The 11318-nt window shown below is 45.7% G+C and overlaps 1 protein-coding gene across 1 annotated transcript in view; it reads left to right on the top strand.

Moving 5' to 3' along the window:
* LOC111651359 (uncharacterized) overlaps nt 1-9032 on the top strand; it is a 33637-nt gene extending 24605 nt beyond the window's left edge. The window contains exons 32-47 of the mRNA XM_087172691.1: nt 2-144; nt 658-917; nt 1013-1238; nt 1326-1509; nt 2307-2433; nt 2514-2594; nt 2792-2977; nt 3067-3341; nt 3820-3968; nt 4182-4263; nt 4950-5064; nt 6651-6779; nt 6863-7129; nt 7823-7946; nt 8064-8220; nt 8295-9032. Coding sequence (XP_087028817.1) covers nt 2-144; nt 658-917; nt 1013-1238; nt 1326-1509; nt 2307-2433; nt 2514-2594; nt 2792-2977; nt 3067-3341; nt 3820-3968; nt 4182-4263; nt 4950-5064; nt 6651-6779; nt 6863-7129; nt 7823-7946; nt 8064-8220; nt 8295-8708 — 2919 coding nt within the window. The 3' untranslated portion in view covers nt 8709-9032. The remainder of the gene's footprint in view (nt 1; nt 145-657; nt 918-1012; nt 1239-1325; nt 1510-2306; nt 2434-2513; nt 2595-2791; nt 2978-3066; nt 3342-3819; nt 3969-4181; nt 4264-4949; nt 5065-6650; nt 6780-6862; nt 7130-7822; nt 7947-8063; nt 8221-8294) is intronic.
* Nucleotides 9033-11318: the final 2286 nt, after the last annotated feature.

The following is an 11318-nucleotide window of genomic DNA, read 5'->3' as shown; positions in this document are numbered from 1 at the left end:
CCTCATCCCTGGGGAGGGCTGTGTGCTCGATGACTACCCCTGTGAGGAGTTTCGTGCCCTGGCCACTGCCCAGCTGCCGGACGCCGTCCTCCTGCAGCAGAGGACGGCCTTACTGAAGCTGCTGGCCACCAACTGGGACACTGGGTAACACACACACACAGTCCCTGTCACACACACACAGCCGTGTTTCTGTAAAACCGTTTGCACCAAATCGTTTTGAAAGAGCAACAGCCAATGGGAAAAGCCCAACACTTGGCCGACCAGTGGTGTAACTTCCATATTTTCATACCTGCTCTTATTTACGTTCAGTAAAGGCCGCGAGACGCTGCAGTGGTTTTGTGTCTGTCACAAACTTCACATGTGAACTTTTTTTCTCGAGTCGTGGCTCTGCAGGCGCATGTGGAGCGTAGCTGCCGTTACACCGGTCCATTTAACACGAGTAGATTTCTCTTCTCACTGAGCACGTGCAGCTCTGCTGAGCGCTGAAGCCTCTGCGGGGGGGGGGGGGTCACACAGTCCTGACGCTTTAATGACATGAAGTTCACTGAGCTGCAGCCGAAGACACAGAGTTATCAAACGATCCTGATACGACAGGGTGTAAAGAAGAGGTCATCTCTTCTGTTCCAACCATGACCTCCACCTGTCTCACTCCATCAGGCACCGCTACTCTCAGTACCTCACAGCCCAGGTGATTGACAGCGACGGACGAGCAATCAAAGACACCACTTCCTCCTTCTCCCACGCCCTGCGTCGTCTTGATTGGCTGCCGGCTTATCGCCCGCTGGAGGGAGACAAGAGAGAGAGGAAGTTCCTGTGTCCCAACTCAGTCTACCTGACCTCACCTGAGGTCACCGACCTGTTGGGGACTCACGTCTTCTACGTGGACTTAGACCCCAGCGACTTCAGCAGAGCTCTGGGTAAAGATGTGTCTGCTGTGGTAGAGATCAGATATCTTTAGTTATTGATCATCCTCTGTTTACTGCAGGTTGTCACTGTGTTTTCGCTCCTTCAGGAATGAGACAGAGCATCTCAGTGGAGGCTCTGATTACCTACCTGAAGGAGTGGTGCGTCAAACCCGAGGAGCAGCGTCAACCTGAGGACGAGTCAGAGGGGGCGGGCTTCATCTCCACCATTCAGCACATCCACAACATGTACAGCTACCTGCACACAAACTGTCCCCAGAGCAGCCTGAAGGAGCTGTTCCAGCACACCCCTGCAGTCTTCATAGAGTACAACAGGTAAATCGTCAGCTCTGTCGCTCTCTCTCTCTTTTCTCAGGTTCGTGTCAGAATCTTAAACCCCTGAGTAAAACCTCTCTCCCCCAGACGAGCTGATGACTGGTGCGCAGGACGCTTCTACCACCTGAAGGAAGTGTGCTGGAGCGACACGACCACCATGTTCCAGCGCTACAGACAGCTGATCCACAGCCAGGACAGCGGCGTCCAGGAGCCCAAACTCCTGGCTCCTTTCTACAGCCAGCTGGACGGCATGAAAGACTTCTTCACCAGGGTGCGCTGCCCGACGCTGTGCCGCCTCTGTTACTGTCAATGCTCAAGTCATTTCCCTACATGTCGAAAATGTTTGATTGGATTTATTTATTCGCACACAGAAAACTTTACAAATACATTGTACATAGTTTTTTTATGACGTGGATGTGAAGGTGAGAGAACCCATGGAGGGCTTCTGTCAAACCTCATCTCAACATAAAAACTATTTAGATCAAACAAAAACAGAAAGAAAGAAAAAAAATCAAATCAATATAATTAAGAAAAATGTTTCTTTAAAACAATCAAGTAAAAGAAACAGCAAAGACAACACAGTATATAAAGTGGAGGGATACAAATATTTAAATGAATATAGAAAAGATATAAAAGGTTTCTAGGTGCTAACAACAACAATGACTTTATCATGTGTAGCTAGCTAGCTAAATAAGCTAAGGTTAGCTATGTGAGTTGGTTTCCAGCTGACGCTAGCTGCTTTAAAATGGGAGCTAAAGCTAAACACAGGTGATGCTCCATGTAGAAGACAAATAAAGAAACGTGTGACATCAGTTCAGAAATACTTAAACCTGCTGCTTTTACTGGTTCCCATTTTCAAACTGCATGTTTTCATTTTTAAATCTACAAGAGAGAAGGCCTCTGGGATGAGGACTAAGCGACCAGCTAACGTTAGCCTAACCTCTGCTAGCAGGCAGGACTAGTCCAGCTCCACAGGCTGTCCTCAGCTTCTGTAATGAACTTATACCTGGCTGTTTGAAGCTAATGTACACTGTTTATGTGTCTGTGATTACATCTCTTTATATTTAGCTCCTGAGTGTGGAGCCCAGCCCCAATATGAACCAGTATGTGGGTCTGATGGAGCTGATCTGCTCCTCATCGCCCATCCCGACTGCTGAAGTGCTGCAGGATGTGTCAGTGCTCTACGCCCGACTTGGTAAGAGCATTCAGCATAATATGAAATATAATATAATATAATATAACATAATATAAATAATGTCTTTATGTCTTCAACAGCTCAAAAGTGTAAAAGCCAAGTGTCTGGAGAACAGGAAAACACTTTCCATCTCAAACAGAGTTACTGCTCCACTCTGAAAGGTGAGTGAAGTTCACACTGATGTCACAAACACAATCCACCTCCATCACCTCCTCAGTCTGTGTGAACGAGCGTCATCGACCTCCTGTCAGAGCAGCATCAGTGGAGAATCAGCTGCTTCTGTCTTGGAGCCGTTAACTATCGGAACTAATGGAATAACACAAACGTCTGACTCTCCCTCCTGTTTACCTGTGTCCAGGTATGGTGTCTGATAAGAGGGTCTTCCCCACCAAGGACAGCAGCTGGGTGAGTCTGGCACGTAAACCCATGATCGCCGACAACAGAGAGCTGGAGAAGATCTTTAAACATCACCAGCAGGTCTGTCTGCTCCAGCTGCCGCCAGCAGACAAGAAGGCGGCTCCGAGAGGCCGGACCGGGAACTCTGGTACCTGTGTAGTGTTCGATTAACACCGTTTAATTATTGAACCTAGACAAATATTAAAGATGGAGATCGTGACTGTTTGTGTCCCACAGTCACAGGAGAGCGAGCGAACTCCGCCCCAGCCTTCAAAGAGAAGGACCGATCTTTGTTTCTGGAGATCTGCGGCATCCGTCCTCTGTCCCACTGCGTGAAGACCGAGCCTGTGACTGAGAACCTGAGGCCCTGTCCGCCCATGCAGGCCATGGTGCGCTTTGTCGTCCCCTACATCCAGAGGTTCCTCTACTACCACGAAGAGCTGGGTGACGTTTACTCAGACCTGATCGACAACAACATCGGAGAGAAGATCAAGCGCCTTTACTTCGCACAGGTAGGACGGTCACAGCTCACTCGGGACCTGCAGGTTGTTTCCTGTTTGATCAGACTGAGGCTTTGTTCGTCCCTGTTCAAAGAAGTATAATCTAGTTGGACATTATAGCTTCATGCGGGTCTGTCAGTCTGATATTGTGAAATAAAATAAAAAAAGAGATTATGAGAATAATCTGGAAGGCCGGTTGTTGTTGCTGCCGACCACAGCTTCAGCAGCAGGAACCTCCTCTCAGCCTCCGTGTCCCTGCGGTTCTGTCAGGTCAGATTTACTAACATGAACACTGAGGGCAGGTCGGCTCAGTCGGTGTCTCAGACTTACTGTCCACATTCAGTCTGCCGCTCATCAGGTGCAGGTCAGCGGCGGATCTGATCATGTGACAGACCAGTTATTCTCACTACTGTAACTGTCTGTCCCCTCAGCTCTTGTTTATTACTTACACCTGGCCTCACCCTGGAACCCGCTGTCTGTCTGCTCACAGGTGGGGAAGCTGTACATCCGCTACCAGCTGGATGTCGCCGACAGCGATGAGCCGGTGGTGGAGCTGCAGGACGTCATCTGTCTGCTGAAGGACGAGAAGGAGCTCTACATCCAGAAGGATCACCTGACCGCTCGGCTGGACATCTGCAGGTCTGAAACACTCTCTCTGCTCTGACTCAAGAGTCCTGACACGCAGCCTTTTCCCACAATGCCATTCTTCAAGCTTCTTCTCTCCTCTTGTTGCAAGTTAATACTGAGTGCTATCAACAAAGGAATCATGTGATGCTCATAGATGTGTGTGTGTGTGTGTGTGTGTGTGTGTGTGTGTGTGTGTGTGTGTGTGTGTGTGTGTGTGTGTTTCAGGGAGCTGGTGAAACTGTTCTGCACCGAGAGCGACCACAGAAAAGAGCTGATGCATTTCCTGAGCGCCCTGATCACACTCAATGTAACTAATCCATATCCTGTCCTTCTCCATCACACACTCGAACACACACACACACACACACACACACACACACACACACACACACACACCCACAGAGCGGAGCGCAGCAGTATCTAATCAGCCGGTTCCCCCGAGGGAGTCTCGTTTACGTGGCGGCTCGCTCTCCTCTCTCACACAGACTCAGAGGTCAAAGGTTAAAACATCAGGCCTCAGCTCTGATTTCTCTCTATTGAACAACTCATCCGGTGTGTTTTTGTGCAGCAGCTGTGTTACATCATCAATATTAGAAACTGATTTGATTTGATTTAAGGTTTTAATGATGAGATTCTGCAGCGTTACAGACGTTTGATGTGAGAGGCTGTGGACTGATCTGCCCCTCCACTCATTATATCTGTTTATTACTGTAACTGGGAGAGCGGCCGCAGACGTCTGGACTCCACTGTGTTAATCCTGTTGATCAAACAGTCACTGGCAGGACGGGTTAATGAGGTCATCAACATTTTCTCTGAGGATCTGAGAGGAGGAACCCAACATGTCCTCAGCTCGGGTCTTATGATGTAACCACTGGATCAGCGCTGCGTGTTAATCCTTAAAACATTCATAAAATCTTATATATAAAACACATGTAATGTCCTACATCGTGATGAGGTCGTTAACTGTGTGTGTGTGTGTGTGTGTGTGTGCAGGATGATGGAGCTCTGAACAGACTGCTGCAGAAAGAGGACATCAAAGAGCTGCCCAGTGAGGAGGAGAAGTGGGAGGTCCCCGAGCCCCCCAGACCAGATATGACCCTGGACAGAGGTAAAGAGTCCGAGCTCCAGACACCAGAAACATCTTGTACTGACTCAAGTGATGTCACTACTTAGACAGAAGTGACATCATCAGACTCAGGCTACATCAGTATAAAACACCTGAACCTCCAACCTGACTGTTAGCATTCAAAGGTGCATTATGGGTAATGTAGGCGCTGGGTTTTGACGTAGTTCCTCCAGACATTTTTTTTAAATCCTCTGCTGTGATTCATATTTAGTTTAACATGTATTCACACATTTAACTGAGTCTGAAGCTCGTCTCCTCTCACTTCCTGGTTGAGAAATCTGGATCAGGGCTTGAGCCCCGCCCACCACCTGCTGGCTCCAGGTGGACAGGTGAAAGAGCAGAGAGCATCAAGATGGTGAGAGGAGGAAACATCAGAGACTCAGCCACATGTTTGAGCCTCAGTCAGACCCAGACTCAGAGGAGGAGTCTGAGACCAGAACCAGAGACTAGCAGACGGCTCAGAACCGTTAGCACAGTTAGCATCTTTTATTTGTTTATGTTGTTTGTTAGCTTGTAACTTGCAGTGGCTGACACAGTGTTAGCAGTTGCACTAATGCTAACTCTCTCTCTCACTGTACTGACAAGGTTTCAGGTTTATTTAGCCCCGCCCCCCCGTCCCCACAAGGTGACAGGATTGGTTCCTTAAGTTTGTGATGTATGAAACCCTGAATCTGTTTCTATGAGACTCATTGGTTCACTGCAGTTCAAGGTGGAAACACTCGGCCATGGTGTTGATGATTATTTCATCATCATATGTTTGTATTATATAAAAACATCATATGGACGTTAACGAGGTTGATCTTCATCAGAGGATCTTTAATATGCTCAGGAGCAACCATCCGAGTCAGAGACAGGACTGAGGTCACATCCACACGTCACTGTCTCAGTCCGCAGAATGTCAGGAAATCTGTATCTGCAGCTCAGTGTTGATGCAGAGAATCATCTTGTAACTGTAACTGTGATATAACTGCAGCCCTGAGATGAATCCTAACGACACAGAGCCGCTTCACATCTGCTGTTTCTCCAAGTCTCTGTCACATTTGCCCTGATTTCCACCATCATTTCATAATATTCAAAGAGTCTCAGTCCCGCACACACACACACACACACACACACACACACACACACACAGAAAGATAACTGGTGCGTTTCTCACATATGCTAATTTGAGTTTGTTCACTGTTGTGTGTGGCAACATAAAAGAGCAGCTGTTGCCAAGGCTCAAAGAGTGAGAGGAGCAGATCCCTCACTGCAGCAGAGCGCACACACACACACACACACACACACACACACACACACACATTTCTTCGCCCTTAAAATTTAATGATGGGAACTTACTTTTTGTCTACATAATGCAACAGTGTAAACAGATTTAGGTCCCCACAACATCAGTAGACCACACACACACACACACACACACACACACACACACACACATTCCCGAGGATTCATTTCATCAAAGGACTCGTTACAAAATGTGTGAGACAGGCTTTTATGAGATTGTTGTTTCACAGCTTTTATTCTCTGCTCTCTTCTTCTTCTTCGTTGGTTTTAATTCTTGTCTTCAGGGCTGTCGAGGAGTTACTCCTCCGTCAGCTCCCTGGAGGAGCCGGCCCGCCCTGCACAGGAGGATGGGGAGCAGACGCTGGTCTGCTGGCCTCCTAAAGCGTCGATCCTGAACACAGGAGCCAGATCAGGTATTTACACAGCCGTTCAAAATAAAGGAAGAAACGAGGAGAAACTACATTTCCCATGACTCACAGCGTCTGTGTGCCAACAGGTCAGACAGGTGGAGGCGTAGTAGAAGCCGTCATGAAGATGTGGCCACCTCCTGCTGCGCCTAAAGACCGGGACCCAGAGAGAGACGCTGGGCCCAGAGAAAGCAGCTATGCCCCCCCCCAGAGTCCCAGCAGCTCTGAAGGAAACCAGCCACTCAGGAGCAGCAGACCTCCAGACCAGCCCCTCCCTCACAGAGCCCTCAGCCACCCGGCCCTTCCTCACCCTGCTGCTGTGACCCCCAACATCACCTCCACACAACCACCTCCAGGTAACACGTTCAACAAACCTCCGTCCGTCTGTCTGTCTGTACTGGTTCAGTGTTACAGGGAAAATCCAGTCAATGTGGTTATTGAACTGAAAGCTGCACCACCGATCAATATTTATGTTTTTATAATAGATCAAATGTCTGGCGAAGTGAACATTAAATATTTAATGATACATTTCTGCACAGCTCTGCAGAGGTTTAGCCTCTTTAAGGTCGTTGTTTTGGTTTCTGGTTCCTGAACACGTCGGCCATGTTTCAGCTTCATTATATTATTATCTATTATTGAGCGATCAAACAAAAAAAAGATTTCACAGATTTCAGGTAAAACATTCAGAGAAACCAAATCCTGCAAAGGTTTGGATGGTGGGTCCAGGTGGGCGGGGCTTGGTGACTGCTTTGTTGTGACATCACAAAGTTCCAGAAGTCCTGACGGCTGGTTTTAAGACTCAGTTTCTGAATACAGGCTGTGTGCATTTCTCTGTGGACTGAGGCTTTGATACTTTCACAGTATTAATATAGAAGCTAGAGCTGATCTATAATCACACTACACATGGACATCTACCTCTAGGTTATATGGATCTTTAATATTTAATGAATAACACAGATCAGCTGGTTCTGTTTTATCTGCAGTGTGACAGAGCAGAGATCCTCCACAGTGAATGTGAATTCTTCCTCTTGGTCTTGTTTGTCTGACAGATCACGGTCAGCAGAATGAGACCACTGACAGACAGGAGGGTCCCCCAGATCCCAGACCAGCACAGAGTCCTCCATCTGCACAGCCTGCTGAGACCGTCAGAGAGCAGCCTGCTCCCAGCAGCCTGTAGGCGTCTCCTCCTCCTCCCACACTGTCTGAAATATTCATGTACAAAACTAATGTTGATTTTTATTTAATCTATAATCCCACTTCTCTCCACCTGCTCCTCCCTTTGTCTCTCAGCGTCGTCCCTGAGGCCGTGGTGCTCTCCAGTACGTTTCAGGGGACTGCTGACACTCAGCGCCCCCCTCTGAACCTGGACTTCCCCCTTTGGAACAAAGTCCAGCCCCCTCAGGCCACTCTGGAGGACATGGAGCTCACCTGCCAGAGGCCCACCACCGTGAGTACTCCCACCACATGTGATGGTTTCCCAGCGGCTGAGTGTTAGCCAGCTAAACTGCTATTCTCCCGCAGGTGGTGTTATCTGACGACGCCATGGACGTGGCGGCGATTGGTGAGTGGGGAGAGCAGCTGGTCAACTCCTTCCTGTGCGACTGGCGGGACGGCGATGACCCCGGACGCCCCGTCCATGTCCTGTGGTGCAACCAGAGCGGAGAGAGCGGCCAGCCCTACGACTTCAGGCTCACCTTCGGAGCTGGAGGAGGAGCGGAGGTGGTGTACGTGGAGGTGAAGTCGACTATTAAGAAGGAGAAGTCATTCATCCACCTCTCGGCCAACGAGCTGGACCTGGCTCTGCGGGAGAAGGAGCGCTACCACATCTTCAGGGTGTACAGCGCCGGAGACGCTCACAACGTCCGTCTGGTTCGCATCCGGAACCTGGCACAGCATCTTCACACAAAAGACCTGGCACTTTACCTGTTTGTTTGAGGCTCAGTTTGTGGGATATTTGCACTAAAACTCACCACAGTGACAGGTCCAGTGTTTGGTTTCCTTTTTAACTTTATCCTACTGCACTGGTTTTAGTTCTTTTAACTGATGTACTACTGTATCTTATTAGTTTTGCACATTCCTTGTTCATTTTTCTGTCCAAAACATTATTTTTATTGCCAACGAACTCGATGTGTGTTTTCTAGTCTTTGAACTGTTTTAAAGGGGTCAGTGACAAACTGAATGTTTTTAACCCTTTTTTAATCCCCTACCTCACCTTTACTCCAGCATTCCTTCAAAATAAAACTCTTTTTGTCAACTAAACTACTCTGACTCGTGTGTGTGAACGCTGCTGTTACATCCTGAACCTCACTGACAGATGAAGTGATTCTAGCTGAGTGGACAGGTCCCTCACAGGCTCCCATCATTCCTGCTGATTACACTGTCACAAGGAGCAGACACACAAAACATCCATATGATGCTCCTCCACTAATCTTAAACCACTTACAGGAAAACGCTGAATACCATTATTAGTCTTCAGAGGAGAGGCCGTCTGATTGTCTCTCCAGGTCAAGCCTGAACCACAGAAAACTGCCACCACCGAGACCACGTTTTAGTTTTTGGTGGTCAAAGGTCAAAGTTCAACGTCACAGTGACCTCACAAAACACGGTGGTGGCCTTGTGAACGTAATATCTCGAGAACTCCGCAAGGGAATCTCTTCAAATTTGGCACAAACGTTCACATGGACTCAAGGACGAACTGATTAGATTTTAGTCAGAGGTTAAAGGTCAAGGTCAGTGTGACCTCACAAAACACCTTTTAACTCTTACTTAAGACTTCACACAACAATTATGACAAAAATTCACACAAATGGGTCATATTTTCTATTTCTCTGGATAGACAGGGATGTAACCTGGAACTAGTCTTAGTGGTGGAGGCAGACAACCACGAGGAGGTGATTCTAGTTTTATAAGAGAATCAATGCACATTCTGTGGAGGAAAAACCAAAAAAAAGATATTTTTTTCATCATGTAGTAAAAACAAAATAATTCCCTACTTATTTTTCTATAAATGGCCCCCGGTGGTCCCTGGACCTCACCCACAGGGGGTATTTGCTGTAAATCAGGTCCCTTCCTCCACATGTGACGAGTGCAGGAGGAGATCGCAGAAACAGCCTCTGGGGACAACACCTCCCCCCTATTTTCATCCTGTGATGCAACTTCTTGGTAACCAGAGGGAGGAGGAGCAATCACAGAGAGTCTGACACCCAGAGACAAGATTTACTAATGAACCAATAACATCCTGGTTCTGATCAGAGCAGAGGATAACTATTGTGTAATTCTGCACAAGCTCATTAAATACAGTGCAGTATCTTACAATATATTTCATACGATTAGTAGAACATCAGGTCTCTGCTTTTCTGCAGTGTTGAGATCACAGACTGAACATTGTACTGACATGTTGTAATAAATACATATGATGATACTGAGTCATGAGACAGAACACAGATGATGAGCAGGTGTTTTATTTTTTCCAAAAATATCACATTTATATGAACTGAGACTCCTTTCAGCAGATGGATGGCCAGTCTGTGTTGGAGGCATTCATGTTTGACTTAACCCCAGTTTTAAGAAGTTATGTTTGATTGAAAGTGATTCAAACGTAATGGTATAATAAGGCATAAACATTCATAGTATCGTGTGGTCTAAAAAGTGATAAAAACGTCATAGTATAGTAAGGCATAAAAAGTGATAAAAACATCATAGTATAATAAGTGATAAATTGTCATAAAAACGTCATAGGATAGTAAGGCATAAAAAGTGATAAAAACGTCATAGTATAGTAAGGCATAAGAAGTGATAAAAACATCATAGTATAATAAGTGATAAATTGTCATAAAAACATCATAGTATAATAAGGCATAAAAAGTGATAAAAACGTCATAAATAAGGCATAAAAAGTGATAAAAACGTCATAGTATAGTATGGCATAAAAAGTGATAAAAACGTCATAAATAAGGCATAAAAAGTGATAAAAACGTCATAGTATAGAAAACGTCATAAATAAGGCATAAAAAGTGATAAAAACGTCATAGTATAGTAAGGCATAAAAAGTGATAAAAACGTCATAAATAAGGCATAAAAAGTGATAAAAACGTCATAGTATAGTATGGCATAAAAAGTGATAAAAACGTCATAAATAAGGCATAAAAAGTGATAAAAACGTCATAGTATAGTATGGCATAAAAAGTGATAAAAACGTCATAAATAAGGCATAAAAAGTGATAAAAACGTCATAGTATAGTAAGGCATAAAAAGTGATAAAAACGTCATAGTATAGTAAGGCTTAAAAAAATCATAGTATAATAAGGCTTAAAAAGTGATAAAAACGTCATAGTATAATAAGGCATAAAAAATCATGAAATCGACATAGTATATAGTAAGGCATAAAAAGTGATAAAATCGACATAGTATAATAAGGCATAAAAAGTGTTAAAACCTCATAGTATAGTAAGGCATAAAAAGTGATAAAAACTTCATAGTATAGTAAGGCATAAAAAGTCATAAAAACGTCATAGTATAGTAAGACATAAAAAGTGATAAAAACGT

Source organism: Seriola lalandi, unplaced genomic scaffold, assembly GCF_002814215.2.
Source record: "Seriola lalandi dorsalis isolate HSWRI2012SDOR001 ecotype SW California unplaced genomic scaffold, Sedor1 jcf7180002053598, whole genome shotgun sequence".
Classification (NCBI taxonomy): Eukaryota; Metazoa; Chordata; class Actinopteri; order Carangiformes; family Carangidae; genus Seriola; species Seriola lalandi.
The sequence above is the reverse complement of the archived record's forward strand: the minus strand, read 5'-3'. Positions and strand labels throughout refer to the sequence as shown.